A 26,753-nucleotide genomic window follows, 5' to 3' on the forward strand; every position below is an offset into this window, starting at 1 on the left:
TTCTCTAGTGGTTCTGATATGCTGAAAGGCCATTCAAACTGATCTAGATTAGAATCCATTCTCTAGTGGGTTCTGATATGCTGAAAGGCATTTCAAACTGATCTAGATTAGAATCCATTCTCTAGTGGTTCTGATATGCTGAAAGGCCATTCAAACTGATCTAGATTAGAATCCATTCTCTAGTGGTTCTGATATGCTGAAAGACCATTCAAACTGATCTAGATTAGAATCCATTCTCTAGTGGGTTCTGATATGCTGAAAGGCCATTCAAACTGATCTAGATTAGAATCCATTCTCTAGTGGGTTCTGATATGCTGAAAGGCCATTCAAACTGATCTAGATTAGAATCCATTCTCTAGTGGGTTCTGATATGCTGAAAGGCCATTCAAACTGATCTAGATTAGAATCCATTCTCTAGTGGGTTCTGATATGCTGAAAGACCATTCAAACTGATCTAGATTAGAATCCATTCTCTAGTGGTTTCTGATATGCTGAAAGGCCATTCAAACTGATCTAGATTAGAATCCATTCTCTAGTGGGTTCTGATATGCTGAAAGACCATTCAAACTGATCTAGATTAGAATCCATTCTCTAGTGGTTCTGATATGCTGAAAGGCCATTCAAACTGATCTAGATTAGAATCCATTCTCTAGTGGTTCTGATATGCTGAAAGACCATTCAAACTGATCTACATTAGAATCCATTCTCTAGTGGTTCTGATATGCTGAAAGGCCATTCAAACTGATCTAGATTAGAATCCATTCTCTAGTGGTTCTGATATGCTGAAAGGCCATTCAAACTGATCTAGATTAGAATCCATTCTCTAGTGGTTCTGATATGCTGAAAGACCATTCAAACTGATCTACATTAGAATCCATTCTCTAGTGGTTCTGATATGCTGAAAGACAATTCAAACTGATCTACATTAGAATCCATTCTCTAGTGGTTCTGATATGCTGAAAGGCCATTCAAACTGATCTAGATTAGAATCCATTCTCTAGTGGTTCTGATATGCTGAAAGGCCATTCAAACTGATCTAGATTAGAATCCATTCTCTAGTGGTTCTGATATGCTGAAAGGCCATTCAAACTGATCTAGATTAGAATCCATTCTCTAGTGGGTTCTGATATGTTGAAAGGCCATTCAAACTGATCTAGATTAGAATCCATTCTCTAGTGGTTCTGATATGCTGACAGACCATTCAAACTGATCTAGATTAGAATCCATTCTCTAGTGGGTTCTGATATGCTGAAAGGCCATTCAAACTGATCTAGATTAGAATCCATTCTCTAGTGGGTTCTGATATGCTGAAAGGCCATTCAAACTGATCTAGATTAGAATCCATTCTCTAGTGGGTTCTGATATGCTGAAAGGCCATTCAAACTGATCTAGATTAGAATCCATTCTCTAGTGGGTTCTGATATGCTGAAAGGCAATTCAAACTGATCTAAATTAGAATCCATTCTCTAGTGGGTTCTGATATGCTGAAAGGCCATTCAAACTGATCTAGATTATAATCCATTCTCTAGTGGTTCTGATATGCTGAAAGGCCATTCAAACTGATCTAGATTATAATCCATTCTCTAGTGGTTCTGATATGCTGAAATGCCATTCAAACTGATCTAGATTAGAATCCATTCTCTAGTGGTTCTGATATGCTGAAAGACCATTCAAACTGATCTAGATTAGAATCCATTCTCTAATGGGTTCTGATATGCTGAAAGACCATTCAAACTGATCTAGATTAGAATCCATTCTCTAATGGGTTCTGATATGCTGAAAGACCATTCAAACTGATCTAGATTAGAATCCATCTTCCCCTTGTGCCCTAAACAACAGCCAACACTATTGTCCCCAGATGGTACTAGTTGGTCGGAACTTGGTCCCCAGATGGGACTTCCTGTTGATGCCAAATAAGGAGTTTCCTCTTGTGTCCCCACATTGATCACCTTCCCAGTCCCCACAATGTCATCTACCCCGATTTCAATGAATCAGTTACATTTGAAGGGGTGTATTTATTATAGATGTTGTTTAAGATTTGTTGATATTTTCATCTTGTCTCCAGGTTGTCAGGAAAGTGGTGTCCCCAGAATGTGGTGTGAGAACAGGTGTCCCCAGAATGTGGTGTGAGAACAGGTGTCCCCAGAATGTGGTGTGAGAACAGGTGTCCCCAGATTGTGGTGTGAGAACAGGTGTCCCCAGAATGTGGTGTGAGAACAGGTGTCCCCAGAATGTGGTGTGAGAACAGGTGTCCCCAGATTGTGGTGTGAGAACAGGTGTCCCCAGAATGTGGTGAGAACAGGTGTCCCCAGAATGTGGTGTGAGAACAGGTGTCCCCAGAATGTGGTGTGAGAACAGGTGTCCCCAGAATGTGGTGTGAGAACAGGTGTCCCGGGGAGGTGGCGCCGGAAATACCGGACCGTGCAGGCGTACTGGCTCCCTTGAGCACTGAGCCTGCCCAACCTTACCTGGTTGAATGCTCCCCGTAACCCGACCAGTGCGGGGAGGTGGAATAACCCGCACCGGGCTATGTAGGCGAACCGGGGACACCATGCGTAAGGCTGGTGCCATGTAAGCCGGCCCGAGGAGACGCACTGGAGACCAGACGCGTTGAGCCGGCTTCAGGGCACCTGGCTCAATACTCAATCTAGCCCGGCCGATACGAGGAGCTGGTATGTACCGCACCGGGCTATGCACACGTACAGGAGACACCATGCGCTCTACTGCGTAACACGGTGTCTGCCCGTACTCTCGCTCTCCACGGTAAGTACAGGGAGTATGCGCAGGTTTCCTACCTGACTTCGCCACACTCCCTTTTAGCCTCCTCCCCAATAATTTTTTGGGGCAGACTCACAGGCTTCCTACCGCGTCTTCGTGCTGCCTCCATTCGCCGGTATCCCTCCTCGCACTGCGCCAGAGAATCCCAGGCGGGCTCCGGCATTCGCCCTGGGTCGATCGCCCACCTGTCGATCTCCTCCCACGTAGTGTAGCCCAGATCCTGCTCCCATTGCCATAAATCCTGTGTGTATTGCTCCTGTTGCCGTTGACAAGCTGCTTGGTCCCGTTATGGTGGGTAATTCTGTCACGATCGTCTATGGGTGAGAGAGAGGACCAAGGCGCAGCGTGTGCAAAATACATCTTCTCTTTATTTAGAGAAGGGAAAAAACACGAAAACGAACACTGATAACAAACTAAACAAAACAACAACCGACCGTGAAGCTAACGACGTAAGTGCATACCCAAGCAACAAACGTACAACATAGACAATTACCCACAAAACCCAAAGGCCTATGGCTGCCTTAAATATGGCTCTCAATCAGAGACAATGAACCACAGCTGCCTCTAATTGAGAACCAATCTCCCTCTGTTCTGACTCTCTCCCCTCCCTCTCTCTCTTTCCCTATGTTCTGACTCTACCCTCCCTCTCTCTCTCTTTCCCTCTGTTCTGACTCTCTACCCTCCCTCTCTCTTTCTTTCCCTCTGTTCTGACTCTCTACCCTCCCTCTCTCTCTCTTTCCCTCTGTTCTGACTCAGTCCCCTCCCTCTCTCTCTCTTTCCCTCTGTTCTGACTCTCTACCCTCCTTCTCTCTCTCTTTCCCTCTGTTCTGACTCTCTCCCCTCCCTCTCTCTCTCTTTCCCTATGTTCTGACTCTCTACCCTCCTTCTCTCTCTCTTTCCCTCTGTTCTGACTCTCTACCCTCCCTCTCTCTCTCTTTCCCTATGTTCTGACTCTCTACCCTCCCTCTCTCTCTCTTTCCCTATGTTCTGACTCTCTACCCTCCCTCTCTCTCTCTTTCCCTCTGTTCTGACTCTCTACCCTCCCTCTCTCTCTCTTTCCCTCTGTTCTGACTCTCTCCCCTCCCTCTCTCTCTCTTTCCCTCTGTTCTGACTCTCTACCCTCCCTCTCTCTCTCTTTCCCTCTGTTCTGACTCTCTACCCTCCCTCTCTCTCTCTTTCCCTCTGTTCTGACTCTCTACCCTCCCTCTCTCTCTCTTTCCCTCTGTTCTGACTCTCTACCCTCCCTGTCTCTTTCCCTCTGTTCTGACTCTCTACCCTCCCTCTCTCTCTCTTTCTCTATGTTCTGACTCTCTCCCCTCCCTCTCTCTCTCTTTCCCTCTGTTCTGACTCTCTACCCTCCCTCTCTCTCTCTTTCCCTCTGTTCTGACTCTCTACCCTCCCTCTCTCTCTCTTTCTCTATGTTCTGACTCTCTACCCTCCCTCTCCCTCTCTTTCCCTCTGTTCTGACTCTCTACCCTCCCTCTCTCTCTCTTTCCCTCTGTTCTGACTCTCTACCCTCCCTCTCTCTCTCTTTCCCTCTGTTCTGACTCTCTACCCTCCCTGTCTCTTTCCCTCTGTTCTGACTCTCTACCCTCCCTCCCTCTCTCTCTCCCTCTGTTCTGACTCTCTACCCTCCCTGTCTCTTTCCCTCTGTTCTGACTCTCTACCCTCCCTCTATCTCTCTTTCCCTCTGTTCTGACTCTCTACCCTCCCTCTCTCTCTCTTTCCCTCTGTTCTGACTCTCTACCCTCCCTCTCTCTTTCCCTCTGTTCTGACTCTCTACCCTCCCCCTATCTCTTTCCCTGTTCTGACTCTCTACCCTCCCTCCCTCTCTCTTTCCCTCTGTTCTGACTCTCTCCCCTCCCTCTCTCTTTCCCTCTGTTCTGACTCTCTACCCTCCCTCTCTCTCTTTCCCTCTGTTCTGACTCTCTACCCTCTCTCTCTCTTTCCCTCTGTTCTGACTCTCTACCCTCTCTCTCTCTTTCCCTCTGTTCTGACTCTCTACCCTCCCTCTCTCTCTCTCCCCCTCTGTTCTGACTCTCTCCCCTCCTTCTCTCTCTCTTTCCCTCTGTTCTGACTCTCTCCCCTCCCTCTCTCTCTCTCTTTCCCTCTGTTCTGACTCTCTACCCTCCCTCCCTCTCTTCTGACTCTCTACCCTCCCTCTCCATAAAATAAACAGTTTTTCCTTTGTAATTCTGAGTTATTGTGAGTAGATAGAGAGAGGGAGAGAGAAGGAGAGAGCAGAGAGATACTAGAGAGAGAGAGAGCAGAAAGCAGGCTCAGAGAGCAGAGAGAGCAAAGAGCAGAGAGATAATAGAGAGAGAGAGAGCAGAGAGTAGGCTGAGTGTGCAGAGAGAGAACAGAGAGCAGAGAGAGAGCAGAGCAGAGAGTAGAGAGCAGAGAGAGAGAGCAGAGAGTAGGCTGAGAATGCAAAGAGAGTGAGAGCAGAGAGTGAGAGAGCAGAGAGAGAGCAGCCAGAGAGCAGAGAGCAAAGAGTGAGAGCAGAGAGAGAGAGAGAGAGAGCAGAGAAAAGAGAGAGCAGCAGAGCAGAGAGAGAGAGAGAGCAGCGAACAGAGAGAGAGCAGAGAGCAGGCTGAGAGAGCAGAGTGAGAGAGCATAGAGTGAGAGAGCAGAGAGAGAGCATAGAGGGCAGAGAGAGAGCAGAGAGGGCAGAGAGAGAGAGCAGACAGAGAGCAGAGAGAGAGAGAAGAGCAGAGAGAGGGCAGAGAGAAAGAGTGAGAGCAGACAGAGAGAGCAGAGAGAGCGAGTGAGAGCAGAGAGAACTCTGTTGCTATAGTAACCCTGCATCACAACACTATGTTGTACAATTTGTTTAAATTCAATTCCACATATTTAATTGTTTTGTATTTCATTTCATATTTGTTTCATGTTTCAACCAGTCGCAGGTTAACGTCAACCTGACAGAGGAAACGTAACATCAATAACCAAACTGTTTTCACAATTAACATGCTGTTCTTGTTTCAAGTATGTTTTATTATGAAAAGTACAATATATCCTTGTATACTTGTACAACTATGGAGCATTTGTCCATATATAGTTGTACAATTTGTTATTCAACATAAAAGACAACAAATGATCACATTGATATTTTAACAGTGTTATTGTAAGAGGTCCTGGGTCAAGGTCCTCACAATTATAGGAAGATGCGCATATGTGTGTGTGTCCTGTGTGTCCAGTGTGTGTTTTTCCAGTGTGTGTGTGTTAGTCCAGTGTGTGTGTTTGGTTGTCCAGTGTGTGTGTGTGTGTGTCCTGTGTGTGTGTGTGTCCTGTATGTGTCTGTCCAGTGTGTGTGTGTGTGTGTGTCAGGTTATTATTTCAGGGACACTGAGGAGCCATAATAAACCCAAAACCCTGGATAGAGGGGCTCAGTGAATGTGGAGGTGAATGTGATCAGGTGGGTCAGTGTGTCAGAGGAGGCTCTATAGAAGGACAGAGTGCCGGCTGGCCAGTCCAGATACACTCCTACTCTTTGGGAGCTGGAGGGGCGGACGTCTATGGTAGTGGGATTATTATTGTGCCTGGCAATGTAACGGTATTCAGAGCAGAACAGACTCCAGGACTTGTCATTCCGTCCAAGACAACAGTCCCTACCCACTCCTATCCTGCTGATTCCTTTATATGTCACTCCTATACCAGCCCCCCCACTCCACTCTACCTCCCAGTAACAGCGCCCATTCAGTTCCTCGCTACACAGCACCTGTTCCCAGTCCTCAAATCTCTCTGGGTGATCAGGATACGGCTGCTTCTCTCTCCTCCCTGTCACCTTTCTGTTCTCCTCAGACAGAGAGAGGCGTCTGTTTACTGTGTTTAGGTCCAGTGTGAGATCACAGACATCTGATGGATGAAACCAGACACAATATTAGAAATCATCATCATTCACATTAGAATGTTAACTCACTTTTCACTAATTCATTTAATGTAGATGTTTCTAGGTATCAAAAGGAGAAGTTAAGGTAACTTGAGACTTGTTGAATGATCATATGTTATACTGTATGGTAATATAATACACACTTATTCCCATTAATTACACACACACACACACACACACACACACACACACACACACACACACACACACACACACACACACACACACACACACACACACACACACACATTGTCAAATCAACTCTTTGTAAACTTTGGTGTCCCTGATTTCTGCTTCTGTAGAACTACAGCTGATATTTAATATGACCAAGTAAGTAATGATGGTGGTCTTTGACTTTGACAACTTGAATTAAGACTTATTCTTAGTCATATTCTTCACAGCAGTCAACACTCACATTTTCTAAGTCCAGGTTTCATTCTGTTCTCTCCACCATGTTCCACACTGTAGCGGTAAGCAGAAGAACAGACAGTCATTGTGACACACACACACACACACACTGGACACACTGGACACACACACACAGAGACACACACACACACACACACACACACAGTCAGCATATAACTTTGTCAAAGTGGTGGTCAGAATGTTTGTCTTAACTTGCCTGATAAGTCCAACATGTCTGATATGAACATTGACATAAACCCTCTACATACTTGAGTTTCTCCAGTCTGCAGTGTGGATCCTCCAGTCCAGCAGAGAGCAGTCTGACTCCTGAGTCTCCTGGGTGATTGTAGCTCAGGTCCAGCTCTCTCAGGTGTGAGGGGTTTGACCTCAGAGCTGAGACCAGAGAAGCACAGCCTTCCTCTGTGACTAGACAGCCTGACAGCCTGCAAAGAGTCAAATCATATTAAAATCACACTGATATTCTTTGGTGGTGAAAATAGTGACAGTATATATTGTTTTAACATATTCAGATACATCAGTGTCCTGAAACCTGTCTTATCTATTCATAAATGAATGTATCATTATTAGAAATGACAAAATATCAGTGTTGCTTGTAGATAGAAACATGTATAGTACAAATATTTGAGTAGACTGACCAGACCAGTTTAAAAAGCAGTATCAGTCAAAAGACAGACAGTGAGGTATCAGATTTAGATTGTATTGAGTATACAGTCCACACCATATCTATAATGACAGTGAGGTATCAGATTTAGATTGTATTGAGTATACAGTCCACACCATATCTATTTTGACAGTGAAGCTAACATTTTAAATGTGGCTCTATACTCCAACATTTTGGATTTCAAATCAAATGTTTCATATGAGGTGACAGTATATAATATCACCTTTTATTTGAGGGTATTTTAATACATATCTGTTTCACATTTAGAAATGAAAGCACTTTATGTATCTAGTCCCCCCATACTTTGATAATTTGAAGTCGTAAATATTCTGATCAATTTACTTATAGTGTATTAAAGTAGTCGAAAGTGTAGTATTTGGTTCCAAACTCATTGGTTGCATTTGCAGTTTGTTTTGGTTGTGTTTTGGGTTGTGTTTTGCCCAATAGTAACTGACTGGTGGATGATGACTGGAGTCATTATCTGTCTAAGGGAGTAGATAACACATTTCTAAACAATACTAAATTAATTCTGATTATGCCTTGATTAATACAAATCATGAATAATAACACTAAGAGTTGGTTTAAACAGATCTGAATCAGGATACTAAGAGTTGGTTTAAACAGATCTGAAACAGGAAACTAAGAGTTGGTTTGAACAGATCTGAATCAGGAAACTAAGAGTTGGGTTAAACAGATCTGAATCAGGAAACTAAGAGTTGGTTTAAACAGATCTGAATCAGGAAACTAAGAGTTGGTTTAAACAGATCTGAATCAGGAAACTAAGAGTTGGTTTGAACAGATCTGAATCAGGAAACTAAGAGTTGGGTTAAACAGATCTGAATCAGGAAACTAAGAGTTGGTTTAAACAGATCTGAATCAGGAAACTAAGAGTTGGTTTAAACAGATCTGAATCAGGAAACTAAGAGTTGGTTTAAACAGATCTGAATCAGGAAACTAAGAGTTGGTTTAAACAGATCTGAATCAGGAAACTAAGAGTTGGTTTGAACAGATGTCACATCTTGTCACAACACAATTGATTGACATTTCATTTCCTGTTGAATCTGCAGACGTGTTGCTGTGCGTTTTGTTGCTGTGCGTTTTGCTGCCAACTTTACTTTGCTAGCTGACAACTTTACGTTTTTTAGTTTTGTTTTTGTTTTTAATTACCGTTTATATTTTTAGTTTTTTTCCATCGCAACTTTTTTCCCTCATTCAACTTTTTCACTCCGGACGCTTTATCTGGACATGGTTCGTCAACACCTTCAACAGCCGAAGCTAAGTAGTAACATTAACATGATGTCTTCTAATTGCAGTCGCTGTACTCATAATATACAGGAGAACGATTGCCTTACGGCGAGAATAGCTGTGCTACAAGCCCAGCTTCAGACGCAATCGTTAGGCAAGGGTAATTTCAGTGTAGGAAAGGGTGAAACAGCGTCTGTGCCACCAGTAAGTACAGATAGTAACGTTAGTATAAATCCCCCCGCACTGTCCCCGCAGCCGGACAATTTTCTCATGGCTTCTGGAGGGAAATGCTGTTGGAATGCTCAACCGGTGTCGCTCATTCAGCCGACAGAAACTTTCAACCGGTTCTCCCCATTATGTAGCGAGTCGGAGTCTGAGTCTGAGTCTTCTCTTGTCTCTACTCCTCCCGTTACGGGGTCTGAGACGCCGAAGGCTCCCACCATTAGCTCTGACAAATTGAAAACCCTAGTCATTGGCGACTCCATTACCCGCAGTATTAGACTTAAAGCGAATCACCCAGCGATCATACACTGTTTACCAGGGGGCAGGGCTACCGACGTTAAGGCTAATCTAAAGATGGTGCTGGCTAAAGCTAAATCTGGCGAGTGTAGAGAGTATAGAGATATTGTTATCCACGTCGGCACCAACGATGTTAGGATGAAACAGTCAGAGGTCACCAAGTGCAACATAGCTTCAGCGTGTAAATCAGCTAGAAAGATGTGTCGGCATCGAGTAATTGTCTCTGGCCCCCTCCCAGTTAGGGGGAGTGACGAGCTCTACAGCAGAGTCTCAGCACTCAATCGCTGGTTGAAAACTGTTTTCTGCCCCTCCCAAAAGATAGAATTTGTAGATAATTGGCCCTCTTTCTGGGACTCACCCACAAACAGGACCAAGCCTGACCTGCTGAGGAGTGACGGACTCCATCCTAGCTGGAGGGGTGCTCTCATCTTATCTACCAACATAGATAGGGCTCTAACTCCTCTAGCCCCACAATGAAATAGGGTGCAGGCCAGGCAGCAGGCTGTTAGCCAACCTGCCAGCTTAGTGGAGTCTGCCAATAGCACAGTCAGTGTAGTCAGCTCAGCCATACCCATTGAGACTGTGTCTGTGCCTCGACCTAGGTTGGGCAAAACTAAACATGGCGGTGTTCGCCTTAGCAATCTTATTAGGATAAAGACCTCCTCCATTCCTGCCATCATTGAAAGAGATCGTGATACCTCACATCTCAAAATAGGGTTACTTAATGTTAGATCCCTCACTTCAAAGGCAGTCATAGTCAATGAACTAATCACTGATCATAATCTTGATGTGATTGGCCTGACTGAAACATGGCTTAAGCCTGATGAATTTACTGTGTTAAATGAGGCCTCACCTCCTGGTTACACTAGTGACCATATCCCCCGTGCATCCCGCAAAGGCGGAGGTGTTGCTAACATTTACGATAGCAAATTTCAATTTACAAAAAAAAAAATGGCGTTTTCGTCTTTTGAGCTTCTAGTCATGAAATCTATGCAGCCTACTCAATCACTTTTTATAGCTACTGTTTACAGGCCTCCTGGGCCATATACAGCGTTCCTCTCTGAGTTTCCTGAATTCCTATCAGACCTTGTAGTCATAGCAGATCATATTCTAATTTTTGGTGATTTTAATATTCACATGGAGAAGTCCACAGACCCACTCCAAAAGTCTTTCGGAGCCATTATCGACTCAGTGGGTTTTGTCCAACATGTCTCTGGACCTACTCACTGCCACAGTCATACTCTGGACCTAGTTTTGTCCCATGGAATAAATGTTGTAGATCTTAATGTTTTTCCACATAATCCTGGACTATCGGACCACCATTTTATTACGTTTGCAATCGCAACAAATAATCTGCTCAGACCCCAACCAAGGAGCATCAAAAGTCGTGCTATAAATTCTCAGACAACACAAAAATTCCTTGATGCCCTTCCAGACTCCTTCTGCCTACCCAAGGACGTCAGAGGACAAAAATCAGTTAACCACCTAACTGAGGAACTCAATTTAACCTTGCGCAATACCCTAGATGCAGTTGCACCCCTAAAAACGAAAAACATTTGTCATAAGAAACTAGCTCCCTGGTATACAGAAAATACCCGAGCTTTGAAGCAAGCTTCCAGGAAATTGGAACGGAAATGGCGCCACACCAAACTGGAAGTCTTCCGACTAGCTTGGAAAGACAGTACCGTGCAGTACCGAAGAGCCCTCACTGCTGCTCGCTCATCCTACTTTTCCAACTTAATCGAGGAAAATAAGAACAATCCAAAATTTCTTTTTGATACTGTTGCGAAACTAACTAAAAAGCAGCATTCCCCAAGAGAGGATGGCTTTCACTTCAGCAGTAATAAATTCATGAACTTCTTTGAGGAAAAGATCATGACCATTAGAAAGCAAATTACGGACTCCTCTTTGAATCTGCGTATTCCTCCAGGGCTTAGCTGTCCTGGATCTGCACAGCTCTGCGAGGGCCTGGGATCGGGAGAGACACTTAAGTGTTTTAGTACTATATCTCTTGACACAATGATGAAAATAATCATGGCCTCTAAACCTTCAAGCTGCATACTGGATCCTATTCCTACTAAACTGCTGAAGGAGCTGCTTCCTGTGCTTGGCCCTCCTATGTTGAACATAATAAACAGCTCTCTATCCACCGGATGTGTACCAAACTCACTAAAAGTGGCAGTGATAAAGCCTCTCTTGAAAAAGCCAAACCTTGACCCGGAAAATATAAAAAACTATCGGCCTATATCGAATCTTCCATTCCTCTCAAAGATTTTAGAAAAAGCTGTTGCGCAGCAACTCACTGCCTTTCTGAAGACAAATAATGTATACGAAATGCTTCAGTCTGGTTTTAGACCCCATCATAGCACTGAGACTGCACTTGTGAAGGTGGTAAATGACCTTTTAATGGCGTCAGACCGAGGCTCTGCATCTGTCCTCGTGCTACTAGACCTTAGTGCTGCCTTTGACACCATCGATCACCACATTCTTTTGGAGAGACTGGAAACCCAAATTGGTCTACACGGACAAGTTCTGGCCTGGTTTAGATCTTACCTGTCGGAAAGATATCAGTTTGTCTCTGTGAATGGTCTGTCCTCTGACAAATCAACTGTACATTTCGGTGTTCCTCAAGGTTCCGTTTTAGGACCACTATTGTTTTCACTATATATTTTACCTCTTGGGGATGTTATTCGAAAACATAATGTTAACTTTCACTGCTATGCGGATGACACACAGCTGTACATTTCAATGAAACATGGTGAAGCCCCAAAATTGCCCTCGCTAGAAGCCTGTGTTTCAGACATAAGGAAGTGGATGGCTGAAAACTTTCTACTTTTAAACTCGGACAAAACAGAGATGCTTGTTCTAGGTCCCAAGAAACAAAGAGATCTTCTGTTAAATCTGACAATTCATCTTGATGGTTGTAAAGTCGTCTCAAATAAAACTGTGAAGGACCTCGGCGTTACTCTTGACCCTGATCTCTCTTTTGACGAACATATCAAGACTGTTTCAAGGACAGCTTTTTTCCATCTACGTAACATTGCTAAAATCTGAAATTTTCTGTCCAAAAATGATGCAGAAAAATTAATCCATGCATTTGTTACTTCTAGGTTAGACTACTGCAATGCTCTACTTTCCGGCTACCCGGATAAAGCACTAAATAAACTTCAGTTAGTGCTAAATACGGCTGCTAGAATCCTGACTAGAACCAAGAAATTTGATCATATTACTCCAGTGCTAGCTTCCCTACACTGGCTTCCTGTTAAGGCAAGGGCTGATTTCAAGGTTTTACTGTTAACCTATAAAGCGTTACATGGGCTTGCTCCTACCTATCTTTCCGAGTTGGTCCTGCCGTACATACCAATACGTACGCTACGGTCACAAGACGCAGGCCTCCTAATTGTCCCTAGAATTTCTAAGCAAACAGCGGGAGGCAGGGCTTTCTCCTATAGATCTCCATTTTTATGGAACAGTCTGCCTACCCATGTGAGAGACGCAGACTCGGTCTCAACCTTTAAGTCTTTACTGAAGACTTATCTCTTCAGTAGGTCATATGATTGAGTGTAGCCTGGCCCAGGAGTGTGAAGGTGAACGGAAAGGCTCTGGAGCAACGAACCGCCCTTGCTGTCTCTGCCAGGCCGGTTCCCCTCTCTCCACTGGGATTCTCTGCCTCTAACCCTGTTACAGGGGCTGAGTCACTGGCTTGCTGGTGCTCTTTCATGCCGTCCCTAGGAGGGGTGCGTCACTTGAGTGGGTTGAGTTACTGACGTGATCTTCCTGTCTGGGTTGGCGCCCCCCCTTGGTTTGTGCTGTGGTGGAGACCTTTGTGGGCTATACTCGGCCTTGTCTCAGGATTGTAAGTTGGTGGTTGAGGATTACCCTCTAGTGGTGCGGGGGCTGTGCTTTGGCAAAGTGGGTGGGGTTATATCCTTCCTATTTGGCCCTGTCCGGGGGTTTCTTCGGATGGGGCCACAGTGTCTCCTGACCGCTCCTGTCTCAGCCTCCAGTATTTATGCTGCAGTAGTTTGTGTCGGGGGGCTAGGGTCAGTTGGTTACCTGGAGTACTTCTCCTGTCTTATCCAGTGTCCTGTGTGAATTTTAAGTATGCTCTCTCTAATTCTCTCGTTCTCTCTTTCTCTCTGAGAACCTGAGCCCTAGGACCATACGTCAGGACTACCGGGCATGATGACACCTTGCTGTCCCCAGTCCGCCTGGCCTTGCTGCTATTCCAGTTTCAACTGTTCTGCCTGTGGTTACGGAACCCCTACCTGTCCCAGACCTGCTGTTTTCAACTCTTAATGATCGGCTATGAAAAGCCAACTGAGATTTATTCCTGATTATTATTTGACCATGCTTGTCATTTATGAACATTTTGAAAATCTTGGCTCTCTCTAATTTTCTCCTTCTCTCTTTCTTTCTCTCGGAGGACCTGAGCCCTAGGACCATACGTCGGGACTACCGGCCGTGGTGACTCCTTCCTGTCCCCAGTCCGCCTGGCCTTGCTGCTATTCCAGTTTCAACTGTTCTGCCTGCGGTTATGGAACCCCTACCTGTCCCAGACCTGCTGTTTTCAACTCTTAATGATCGGCTATGAAAAGCCAACTGAAAATTATTCATGATTATTATTTGACCATGCTTGTTACTTATGAACATTTTTGAACATCTTGGCATAGTTCTGTTATAATTTCCACCCGGCACAGCCAGAAGAGGACTGGCCACCCCTCATAGCCTGGTTCCTCTCTAGGTTTCTTCCTAGGTTTTGGCCTTTCTAGGGAGTTTTTCCTAGCCACCGTGCTTCTACACCTGCATTACTAGCTGTTTGGGGTTTTAGGCTGGGTGTCTGTACAGCACTTCGAGATATTAGCTGATGTACGAAGGGCTATATAAAATAAAATTGATTGATTGATTGAACAGATCTGAATCAGGAAACTAAGAGTTGGTTTGATCAGATCTGAATCAGGAAACTAAGAGTTAGTTTAATCAGATCTGAATCTGTTTAAAGATAGAACTGCCAATGGGGGTGGAGTTGCAATCTACTGTAGAGACAGCCTGCAGAGTTCTGTCCTACTATCCAGGTCTGTACCCAAACAATTTGAGCTTCTACTTTTAAAAATCCACCTTTCCAGAAACAAGTCTTCACCGTCGCCGCTTGCTATAGACCACCCTCTGCCCCCAGCTGTTCCCTGGACACCATATGTGAACTGATTGCCCCCCATCTATCTTCAGATCTCGTGCTGCTAGGTGACCTAAAGTGGGACATGCTTAACACCCCGGCCATCCTACAATCTAAGCTTGATCCCCTCAATCTCTCACAAATTGTCAATGAACCCACCAGGTACAACACCAAATCCGTAAACACGGGCACCCTCAACGATATCATCCTAACCAACTTGCCCTCCAAATACACCTCTGCTGTTTTCAACCAAGATCTCAGCGATCACTGCCTCATTGCCTGCATCCGTAACAGGTCTGCGGTCAAACGACCACCCCTCATCACTATCAAACGCTCCCTAAAACACTTCAGCGAGCAGGCCTTCAGTTCTGGGACACTGTAAAGTCCATGGAGAATAAGAGCATCTCCTCCCAGCTGCCCACTGCACTGAGGCTAGGAAACACTGTCACCACGATAAATCCACTATAATTGAGAATTTCAACAATCATTTTTCTACGGCTGGCCATGCTTTCCACCTGGCTAACCCTACCCCGGTCAACAGCCCTGCACTCCCCACAGCAACTCGCCCAAGCCTCCCCCATTTCTCCTTCACTCAAATCCAGATAGCTGATGTTCTTAAAGAACTGCAAAACCTGGACCCTACAAATCAGCCGGGCTAGACAATCTGGACCCTCTCTTTCTAAAATGATCTGCTGAAATTGTTGCAACCACAATTACTAGCCTTTTCAACCTCTCTTTCGTATCGTCTGAGATTCCCAAAGATTGGAAAGCTGCCGCAGTCATCCCCGTCTTCAAAGGGGGAGACACTCTAGACCCAAATTGCTACAGACCTATTACTATCCTGCCCTGCCTTTCTAAGGTCTTCAAAAGCCAAGTTAATAAACAGATCAACGACCACTTCGAATCTCACCGTACCTTTTCCACTATGCAATCTGGTTTCAGATCTGGTCATGGGTGCACCTCAGCCACGCTCAAGGTCCTAAACGATATCATAAGCGCCATCAATAAGAGACATTACTGTGCAGCCGTATTCATCGACCTGGCCAAGGCTTTCGACTCTGTCAATCACCACATTCTTCTTTGCAGACTCAACAGCCTTGGTTTTTCAAATGATTGCCTCGCCTGGTTCACCAACTACTTCTCTGATAGAGTTCAGTGTGTCAAATCGGAGGCCCTGTTGTCCGGACCTCTTGCAGTCTCTTTGGGGGTGCCACACGGTTCAATTCTCGGGCAGTCTCTCTTCTCTGTATACATCAATGATGTCGCTCTCGCTGCTGGTGATTCTCTGATCCACCTCTACGCAGACGACACCATTCTGTATACTTCTGGCCAACTGATCACTGCCCGCACCCGCCCGACCGTCCAGCATCACTACTCTGGACTGCTCTGACTTAGAATATGTGGCACAACTACAAATACCTAGGTTTTTGGTTAGACTGTAAACTCTCCTTCCAGACTCACATTAAGCATCTCCAATCCAAAATTAAATCTAGAATCGGCTTCCTATTTCGCAACAAAGCACCCTTCACTCATGCAGCCAAACATACCCTCGTAAAACTGACCATCCTACCGATCCTCAACTTCAGCGATGTCATCTATATAATAGCCTCCAACACTCTACTCAACAAATTGGATGCAGTCTATCACAGTGCTATCCGTTTTGTCACCAAAGCCCCATATATTACCCACCACTGCGACCTGTACGCTCTCGTTGGCTGGCCATCGCTTCATACTCGTCGCCAAACCATCTGGCTCCAGGTCATCTACTGGTCTCTGCTAGGTAAATCCCCGCCTTATCTCAGCTCACTGGTCACCATAGCAGCACCCACTTGTAGCACGCGCTCCAGCAGGTATTTTTCACTGGTCACCCCCAAAGCCAATTCCTCATTTGGCCGCCTCTCCTTACAGTTCTCTGCTGCCAATAACTGGAACAAACTGCAAAAATCTCTGAAGCTGGAGACTCTTATCTCCCTCACTAGCTTTAACTTCTTTATGATAGGGGGCAGCATTTTCACTTTTGGATGAATTGCGTGCCCATAGTGAACTGCCTCCTACTCTGTCCCAGATGCTAATATATGCATATTATTATTACTATTGAATATAAAACACTCTGAAGTGTCTAAAACTGTTTGAGTGATGTCTGTGAGTATTACATAACTCATATGGCAGGCAAAAACCTGAGAGGAGATCCAAACAGGAAGTGAGAATTCTGAGACTGGTCAATGTTCAACTCATCGCCTATTCAATTCCCTGTAAGATATGGATCTGTTTGCACTTCCTACGCCTTCCACTAGATGTCAACAGTCTGTAGAACGTGGAATGAAGCCTCTACTGTGATGTTGAGCCGGATGGGAGGTGTTTCAGTCATTGGTCTTGCAGAATGCCAGTTCCTGGTCACGCGCGTTCCAAACGATATCGTCTTGCGTTCCATAACTTCTAGAGACACAAAGGAATTCTCCGGTTGGAACGTTATTGGATAGTTATGATAACAACATCCTGAAGGTTGATTCTCTACTTAGTTTGACCAGTTTATTCGACCTGTTATATAACTTTTTGAAGTTTTCGTCCGAGTTCGCCTGCATCTGCGCGAGCGTTTGGACATGTGCACGAAACATGCAAGCAAAAGTAGCTACTTAGACATAAGTAATGGACATTATCGAACAAAACGTGGTACTAGGATTCCTGGGAGTGCATTCTGATGAAGATCATCAAAGGTAAGGGAATATTTATGATGTAATTTTTGTATTTCTGTAACTGTATTTCTGACACAGCGGTTGCATTAAGAACAAGTATATCTTTAATTCTATGTAAAACCTGTATCTTCATCAAAGTTTATTTACAACAAAACATGCTAACCTCTCACCATTACCAATAACAGAGGCTACAACAAAACATGCTAACCTCTCACAATTACCAATACCAGAGGCTACAACAAAACATGCTAACCTCTCACCATTACTAATAACAGAGGCTACAACAAAACATGCTAACCTCTCACCATTACCAATAACAGAGTCTACAACAAAACATGCTAACCTCTCACCATTACCAATAACAGAGGATACAACAAAACATGCTAACCTCTCACCATTACCAATAACAGAGGCTACAACAAAACATACTAACCTCTCAACACTACCAATAACAGAGGCTACAACAAAACATGCTAACCTCTCACCATTACCAATAACAGAGGCTACAACAAAACATGCTAACCTCTCACCATTACCAATAACAGAGGCTACAACAAAACATGCTAACCTCTCACCATTACCAATAACAGAGACTACAAAAAAACATGCTAACCTCTCACCATTATCAATAACTGAGTCTACAACAAAACATGCTAACCTCTCACAATTACCAATAACAGAGGATACAACAAAACATGCTAACCTCTAACCATTACTAATAACAGAGGCTACAACAAAACATGCTAACCTCTCACCATTACCAATAACAGAGGCTACAACAAAACATGATAACCTCTCACCATTACCGATAACAGAGGCTACAACAAAACATGCTAACTTCTCACCATTACCAATAACAGAGGCTACAACAAAACATGCTAACCTCTCACCATTACCGATAACAGAGGCTACAACAAAACATGTTAACTTCTCACCATTACCAATAACAAAGGCTACAACAAAACATGCTAACCTCTCACCATTACCAATAACAGAGGCTACAACAAAATATGCTAACCTCTCACCATTACCGATAACAGAGGCTACAACAAAACATGCTAACTTCTCACCATTACCAATAACAGAGGCTACAACAAAACATGCTAACCTCTCACCATTACCAATAACAGAAGCTACAACAAAACATGCTAACCTCTCACCATTACCAATAACAGAGACTACAAAAAAACATGCTAACCTCTCACCATTATCAATAACTGAGTCTACAACAAAACATGCTAACCTCTCACAATTACCAATAACAGAGGATACAACAAAACATGCTAACCTCTAACCATTACTAATAACAGAGGCTACAACAAAACATGCTAACCTCTCACCATTACCAATAACAGAGGCTACAACAAAACATGCTAACCTCTCACCATTACCGATAACAGAGGCTACAACAAAACATGCTAACTTCTCACCATTACCAATAACAGAGGCTACAACAAAACATGCTAACCTCTCACCATTACCAATAACAGAGGCTACAACAAAACATGCTAACCTCTCACCATTACCGATAACAGAGGCTACAACAAAACATGCTAACTTCTCACCATTACCAATAACAGAGGCTACAACAAAACATGCTAACCTCTCACCATTACCAATAACAGAGGCTACAACAAAACATGCTAACCTCTCACCATTACCGATAACAGAGGCTACAACAAAACATGTTAACTTCTCACCATTACCAATAACAGAGGCTACAACAAAACATGCTAACCTCTCACCATTACCAATAACAGAGGCTACAACAAAACATGCTAACCTCTCACCATTACCGATAACAGAGGCTACAACAAAACATGCTAACTTCTCACCATTACCAATAACAGAGGCTACAACAAAACATGCTAACCTCTCACAATTACCAATAACAGAGGATACAACAAAACATGCTAACCTCTAACCATTACTAATAACAGAGGCTACAACAAAACATGCTAACCTCTCACCATTACCAATAACAGAGGCTACAACAAAACATGCTAACCTCTCACCATTACCGATAACAGAGGCTACAACAAAACATGCTAACTTCTCACCATTACCAATAACAGAGGCTACAACAAAACATGCTAACCTCTCACCATTACCAATAACAGAGGCTACAACAAAACATGCTAACCTCTCACCATTACCGATAACAGAGGCTACAACAAAACATGTTAACTTCTCACCATTACCAATAACAGAGGCTACAACAAAACATGCTAACCTCTCACCATTACCAATAACAGAGGCTACAACAAAACATGCTAACCTCTCACCATTACCGATAACAGAGGCTACAACAAAACATGCTAACTTCTCACCATTACCAATAACAGAGGCTACAACAAAACATGCTAACCTCTCACCATTACCAATAACAGAGGCTACAACAAAACATGCTAAACTCTCACCATTACCAATAACAGAGGCTACAACAAAACATGCTAACCTCTCACCATTACAAATAACAGAGACTACAAAAAAACATGCTAACCTCTCACCATTACCAATAACTGAGTCTACAACAAAACATGCTAACCTCTCACCATTACCAATAACAGAGTCTACAACAAAACATGCTAACCTCTCACCATTACCAATAACAGAGGCTACAACAAAACATGCTAACCTCTCACCATTACCAATAACAGAGGCTACAACAAAACATGCTAACCTCTCACCATTCCCAATAACAGAGGCTACAACAAAACATGCTAACCTCTCACCATTACCAATAACAGAGGCTACAACAAAACATGCTAACCTCTCACCATTACCAATAACAGAGACTACAACAAAACATGCTAACCTCTCACCATTACCAATAACAGAGGCTACAACAAAACATGCTAACCTCTCACCATTACCAATAACAGAGACTACAACAAAACATGCTAACCTCTCACCATTACCAATAACAGAGGATACAACAAAACATGCTAACCTCTCACCATTACCAATAACAGAGGATACAACAAAACATGCTAACCTCTCACCATTACCAATAACAGAGGCTACAACAAAACATGCTAACCTCTCACCATTACCAATAACAGAGACAACAACAAAACATGCTAACCTCTCACCATTACCAATAACAGAGGCTACAACAAAACATGCTAACCTCTCACCATTACCAATAACAGAGGGGGTATGATCTTTGTGCATCTAACTTTCTCATTCATCATCATTCACGATTCATTCATGATTATTCATAATCATGGTAGCATCCACATGAATGTAGAAGTGTTCAGAAACATCTTCTATTCTTACTGACAATACAAGTGAAGTGACTCCAAAATGACAGGACAATATTCACCATTCAGTTTCTATTAGGAAAAAAAATCCAAAACACAACCAAGACAAACTGCAAATGAGTTCAACAAGTTAGTAGAATCACAAGCTTGATGTCATCACTCCAGGCAAAGTGGAATATGGGACCAAATACTAAACTTTTGACTAAATTAATTGTTCCAAATAATTAAGACTTCTTCAAATGGGAGAACTACATATATAAAGTGCTTTATTACTAAACGGTAAAATATATATGTATGAAAAGGTGACATTCTGTACTGTCACCTAATATGAAACATTCTATCTGAAATCCAAAATGCTGGAGCATAGCACCAAATTTAAAACTGTAAGCTTCACTGTCCAAACAGATATGGTGTGGACTATGTGTGCCTGGTAAACACATGTGGATCTGGTGAACAGTTATCACTTGTTGACCAACTACAGGAATTCTGACCTCAGAGTCTCCAGTTTACAGTGGGGATTCCCCAGTCCAGCAGAGAGCAGCTTCACTCCTGAATCCTTCAGGTCATTGTTACTCAGATCCAGCTCTCTCAGGTGTGAGGGGTTTGACTCCAGAGCTGAGACCAGAGAAGCACAGACTTCCTCTGTGACTCCACAGCCTGACAGCCTGACAAAAATATTTTTTCAATATAATATTATATACATATTATAATACATATTTTTCTCTAAACTGGTTATTTCTTCCTGATTATTAGTTCTTATATGTCATTTTATTTACTCACAGAGCAGCTCTGGAGGCTTTGACCACTGGCAGCAGCCTCAGAAGACCTTCCTCTGATCTGGAGTATTTCTTCAGGTCAAACACATCCAGCTCCTTTTCTGAAGTCAGCAACACAAAGACCAGAGCTGACCACTGTGCAGGTGACAGGTTGGGTTCTGAGAGACTTCCTGATCTCAGGTAGCTTTGGATCTCCTCCACTAGAGAATGGTCATTCAGTTCATTCAGACAGTGGAACAGATTGATGCTCCTCTCTGGAGAGGGATTCTCCCTGATCTTCTCCTTGATGTACCTGACTGTTTCTTCATGGCTCTGTGAGCTGCTTCTTGTCTTTGTCATTAGACCTTGTAAGTGCTTCTGATTGGACTCCAGTGAGAGGCCCAGTAGGAAGCGGAGGAAAAGGTCCAGGTTTCCCGTCTCACTTTGTAAAGATTTATCCACAGCACTCTTGTAGAAAGTAACTTTACGCCTTTGTTTGATCCTCACAGAAAAGTTCCTGGACGTTGATTGCAGTTTGTCAATTAGATTCTCATTGTTGTTGATGAATGTGAGGAACACATATACAGCAGCCAGAAACTCCTGAATGCTCAGATGAACAAAGCAGTACACCTTGTCCTGGTACAGCACACATTCCTCTTTAAAGAGCTGTGTGCACAATCCTGAGTACACTGAGGCTTCACTGACATCAATGCCAGCCTCTTTCAGGTCTTCTTCATAGAAAATCAGATTGCCCTTCACAAGCTGTTGAAAAGCCAGTTTTCCCAGTGACAGAATGCTCTCTTTATTCCAGTGTGGACCTGTCTCTTCTTTCCCAAGATACTTTTCATTCTTCTGTTTGGTATGAAACACCACAAGGTGTGTGTACATCTCAGTCAGAGTCTTGGGCATCTCTTCTCTCTTATGTTCCAGCATGTGTTCAAGGACTATTGCAGAAATCCAACAGAAGACTGGAATGTGGCACATGATGTGGAGGCTCCTTGATGTCTGTATGTGTGAGATGATTCTGCTGGCCAGGTCCTCATCACTGAATCTCTTCCTGAAGTACTCCTCCTTCTGTGGGTCATTGAATCCTCGTACCTCTGTTACCTGGTCAACACACACTGAAGGGATCGTATTGGCTGCTCCAGGTCGGGTAGTTATCCAGAGGAGAGCAGAGGGAAGCAGATTTCCCCTGATGAGATTTGTCAGCAGAACATCCACGGAGGTTGACTCTGTGACGTCACAACAGATCTTGTTATTCTTGAAGTCTAGGGGCAGTCGGCACTCATCCAGACCATCAAAGATGAACAGAACTTTGTACTTGTTGTAGATGGAGATTCCTGATTGTTTGGTTTCCATTGAGAAGTGATTGAGAAGCTCAATGAAAGTGTGTTTGTCCCCTTTCATCAAATTCAGCTCCCGAAAAGGGAATGAAAATACAAATTGGACATCCTGATTTGCTTTTCCTTCAGCCCAGTCCAGAATGAACTTCTGCACAGAGACTGTTTTTCCAATGCCAGCGACTCCCTTTGTCAGCACAGTTCTGATACGTTTGTCTTGCCCAGTTAAGGGTTTGAAGATGTCGTTACATTTGATTGCAGTCTCTGGTCTTGCTTGTTTCCTGATTGTTGTCTCAATCTGTCTCAGCTCATGTTCATTATTGACCTCTCCTGTTCCACCCTCTGTGATGTAGAGCTCTGTGTAGATCTTATTGAGAAGTGTTGGGTTTCCTTGTTTAGCGATCCCCTCAAATACACATTGAAACTTCTTCTTTAGATTAGATTTGAGTTCACGTTGGCAAATCACAGCAGGATCATCTGAATGAAGAAATAACACAAGAGGATATTAATATTACGTCTGTTTTAATGACTACAGTATTGTAATACGGTTATAACGTTTTACATTATAATAATTGATTCTCTTAACTGACTGTATAAATGTGTAAATGTTTTCATAATGCATTACAGACTGGTGTGACTGATTATATTATTATTGGTATTATTGATGGTATTATTAATGTTGTCTCTCTCTCTAAATTAATCACCACAACACATCCCTGCTGCTACTTGATGAGGTCACTAGGTGTTGTGTTCAGGCTCCTACAATATCATTGAGTTACACAGCTACTTTAGCTGTACTTTAGCTACAGCTTTTAAATGTTATAAAACAGCATTCAACATGAGGCAGACAGATCTTACATTTCTCCAGTGTGTCAGCAAGCTCCTTCTGGTTCATTTTCCTCAGGATGTGCAGTGTGATCTTCAGAGCCCCCTCTCTGGCACTGCTCTCCTGCTTCTCATCTTCAGCATCCACCACTTCCTTATCCTGCTTCTGACTCTCAAAGCCTTCTGGGAGTTCTGGACTAAGAATCCTCTTGAACATCTTCAGCTCGTTCTTCACAAATGTCATAATTTTCTCTTCAAGCAACTGAAATAAATCAAATAAGTTAAACAAGAAAATAAATTCTTTCTCATTAACACAGTAAACAAAAACAAATGTACATAACAGGACCACATACACTGAATATGGAGGCCAGGTCTGTTTGATGACTCTGGGAAGACTGACCACTGAGAATCTCTGACTCTGATCTCTCCTGTTGGTTTCTGTGGACAAAACATGAGATTACATCTCCTCATCCAGGAAGTACACACACACACACACACACACACACACACACACACACACACACACACACACACACACACACACACACACACACACACACACACACACACACACACACACACACACACACACACACACACAGGGAGAGAATATTGTGTTTGTTTAATATTGTTTTAGGACTATGAAAATGGACAAAGGATTAGCCTATGGATTATGAAATCAACAAAAAGAAATGGGAAAATGGGAGAGAAATGACTAGAGACAGTGTTGTTTAACTCACTGACCATGACCCATGAGTTCTTCTTACCTTTGTTCAGTAGAAAAGTCTCCCTCTCTAAACTCTATAGGATATTCCATAGACCGGTCACTCTTCATGGACACACAGCTGGGTACAGGGGAGGCTGGTCTCTCCTGCTTGATTGGGCTTCAACACAACAGAGACAAACATTACATCTCTCATCTACTCTGAGCTCAGATGTGGAAACATCAGAAGAGTTTCATTCCTAAAAGCTATATATCCATTTTCAGAAATGTTCGTAAATTAGCTTTTATTGTTTAAAGAAGTTATGTTTATGTTAAGTTATGTTTTTTGCTAAATGAGGAGATGGCACGTGGGTACCTGCTTCTATAAACCAATGAGGAGATGGCACGTGGGTACCTGCTTCTATAAGCCAATGAGGAGATGGCACGTGGGTACCTGCTTCTATAAACCAATGAGGAGATGGCACGTGGGTACCTGCTTCTATAAACCAATGAGGAGATGGCACGTGGGTACCTGCTTCTATAAACCAATGAGGAGATGGCACGTGGGTACCTGCTTCTATAAACCAATGAGGAGATGGCACGTGGGTACCTGCTTCTATAAGCCAATGAGGAGATGGCATGTGGGTACCTGCTTCTATAAAACAATGAGGAGATGGCACGTGGGTACCTACTTCTATAAACCAATGAGAAGATGGCACGTAGGTAACTGCTTCTATAAACCAATGAGGAGATGGCACATGGGTACCTGCTGCTATAAACCAATGAGGAGATGGCACGTGGGTACCTGCATCTATAAACCAATGAGGAGATGCAGCGCGAACTGCATCACAAAGAACTGACTTCTAGATGCTCGTTGCTGCTTGCGAGCAGTGTGTCATTTTTAATAACGAAATTAATTTAGCATTGTAGTCAGCCTCGCTAAAAGGCTGGTGTCGTTACTCTGCCTTCTCCGGGGGCATGATGAGGTAAATTTACTAACCGGGAGGGTTGAATTATGTAATTTATTGGAGGGCTGGAAGACCACTCTTGTCTTTTCTATTCCGAGGTTGTTTACTCGCAATATCAGATATTAAGATGTTTTATAATGAATGTTTACTAAGGTTGAGGCTCTGACTAGTGATTATTTACCCGGTGTTCAATACCTGCTATTGAGGCGCCCTGAAAATAATATTCAAAAGATCGGTCCTTGGACACAGAGGGGTTAAACACTAAAGTTACCGTCCATCTAGTGAAGAGAGGAGAACCGGACAGATGTAGCCAGCATCCGTCAACGAGAGAATGATGTATTGTTAGCTAAGTTAACTAGGATGCTGCTGGTATAGTAGATAGCTAGCTTACCTAGCTGTACTGACTAGCTAGCTGGTCGTTCTGTACCTCGTCTCGATGAAAATGACGAATCCGGTGAACCACAAAATGAAACAAGGATAGAGAGTGTGAGGGATGGTTTTGTTCTCTTTTAACATAAATATATGCCTTATAGAAGTAGGACATGTTAATCACAAAACATAGTGTGACTGCAGAAAAGCTGTTGTTAATCTAGGGTGTCGACGGTGCAAACCACAAGGTTGAGACAAGATGGAAAAATGCTGAATAACAAGAAAACAGGAACTGAGGAATGTATAGAAACAAACAAATCAGCTCAATCTTCACAAACAACATTTCGGACATTTGAGTCCTGAGTGCTGTGTCTGGACACCACCGATAGGCTAGTAAGTCTAAACCACGCTAAGCCTCTACTGTGAAAGGCCAACTCTGAAGTTGGAAATACCATTGACACAGTATAAAAGAAGATGTCTGTACTATTTCAGTCAGTTCTCTGCTTTACCCTGCGTGGTGATACAGTGAACCCGTATATACGAAAATTGCATTTACCATTTATAAGTTTGAGTTTAATTAAAATACTTTAAATATATTCGGGCACTCTGAATCACATTTTGTCCTGATGCCAGATTTGAACAGACGCAAATCTCTTTCAAGAGTGAAAAGGATCTGGCTACACTCATACCGTCCCTGACCGTAAAGAAAAAAGCTAATTGAACACTGAACTTCGGTGTCTCAACACTGTAGTGAACTCCGTCGTTATTCCCCAAGATCACCTCAGCCCACTGCGCGTAACCGGACAATCTGCTTGGCGCCACACCGTACGTGGACGAGGATAGTTCTGTACGGGGACACGGACAGTTCTGTACGGAGACGCGGACAGTTCCAGAACGCGGACATGAGCAGTGCAACACAATCAACTAAACCCAGTCTTTACAGCGGGTTACATTAGTAATATTAATGTTTTATTATTATGTAAAAACAAACATTCTAAGTTTTTTATAACAATGTTTTGAGATCTGGGCCCATATCGCCAAAGTGTCTCAGAGTAGAAAATTGGTCGTATAGGTGCTGAGAATATAGACATTTTACACTTATGGGTATAAATTAAAGCTATGCATGAAGTCTCTAGTCCC

The 26,753-nt window shown here is 43.3% G+C and overlaps 1 protein-coding gene across 1 annotated transcript; it reads right to left on the reverse strand.

Annotated features, from left to right (window-relative positions):
• Window positions 1-5,740: 5,740 nt before the first annotated feature.
• On the reverse strand, window positions 5,741-25,991 carry LOC129844178 (NLR family CARD domain-containing protein 3-like). The gene is made up of 8 exons (XM_055912597.1): window positions 24,341-25,991; window positions 23,927-24,011; window positions 23,607-23,835; window positions 21,434-23,225; window positions 21,132-21,318; window positions 7,345-7,514; window positions 7,083-7,129; window positions 5,741-6,633 (listed from the first exon to the last, which is right to left on the reverse strand). The coding sequence occupies exons 1-8, from the start codon at window positions 24,406-24,408 to the stop codon at window positions 6,110-6,112; spliced, it is 3,102 nt and encodes a 1,033-aa protein (XP_055768572.1). The 5' UTR covers window positions 24,409-25,991; the 3' UTR covers window positions 5,741-6,109.
• Between the last annotated feature and the right edge of the window lie 762 nt (window positions 25,992-26,753).

The sequence above is a fragment of the Salvelinus fontinalis genome, unplaced genomic scaffold (assembly GCF_029448725.1).
Source record: "Salvelinus fontinalis isolate EN_2023a unplaced genomic scaffold, ASM2944872v1 scaffold_0190, whole genome shotgun sequence".
NCBI classification, from domain to species: Eukaryota; Metazoa; Chordata; class Actinopteri; order Salmoniformes; family Salmonidae; genus Salvelinus; species Salvelinus fontinalis.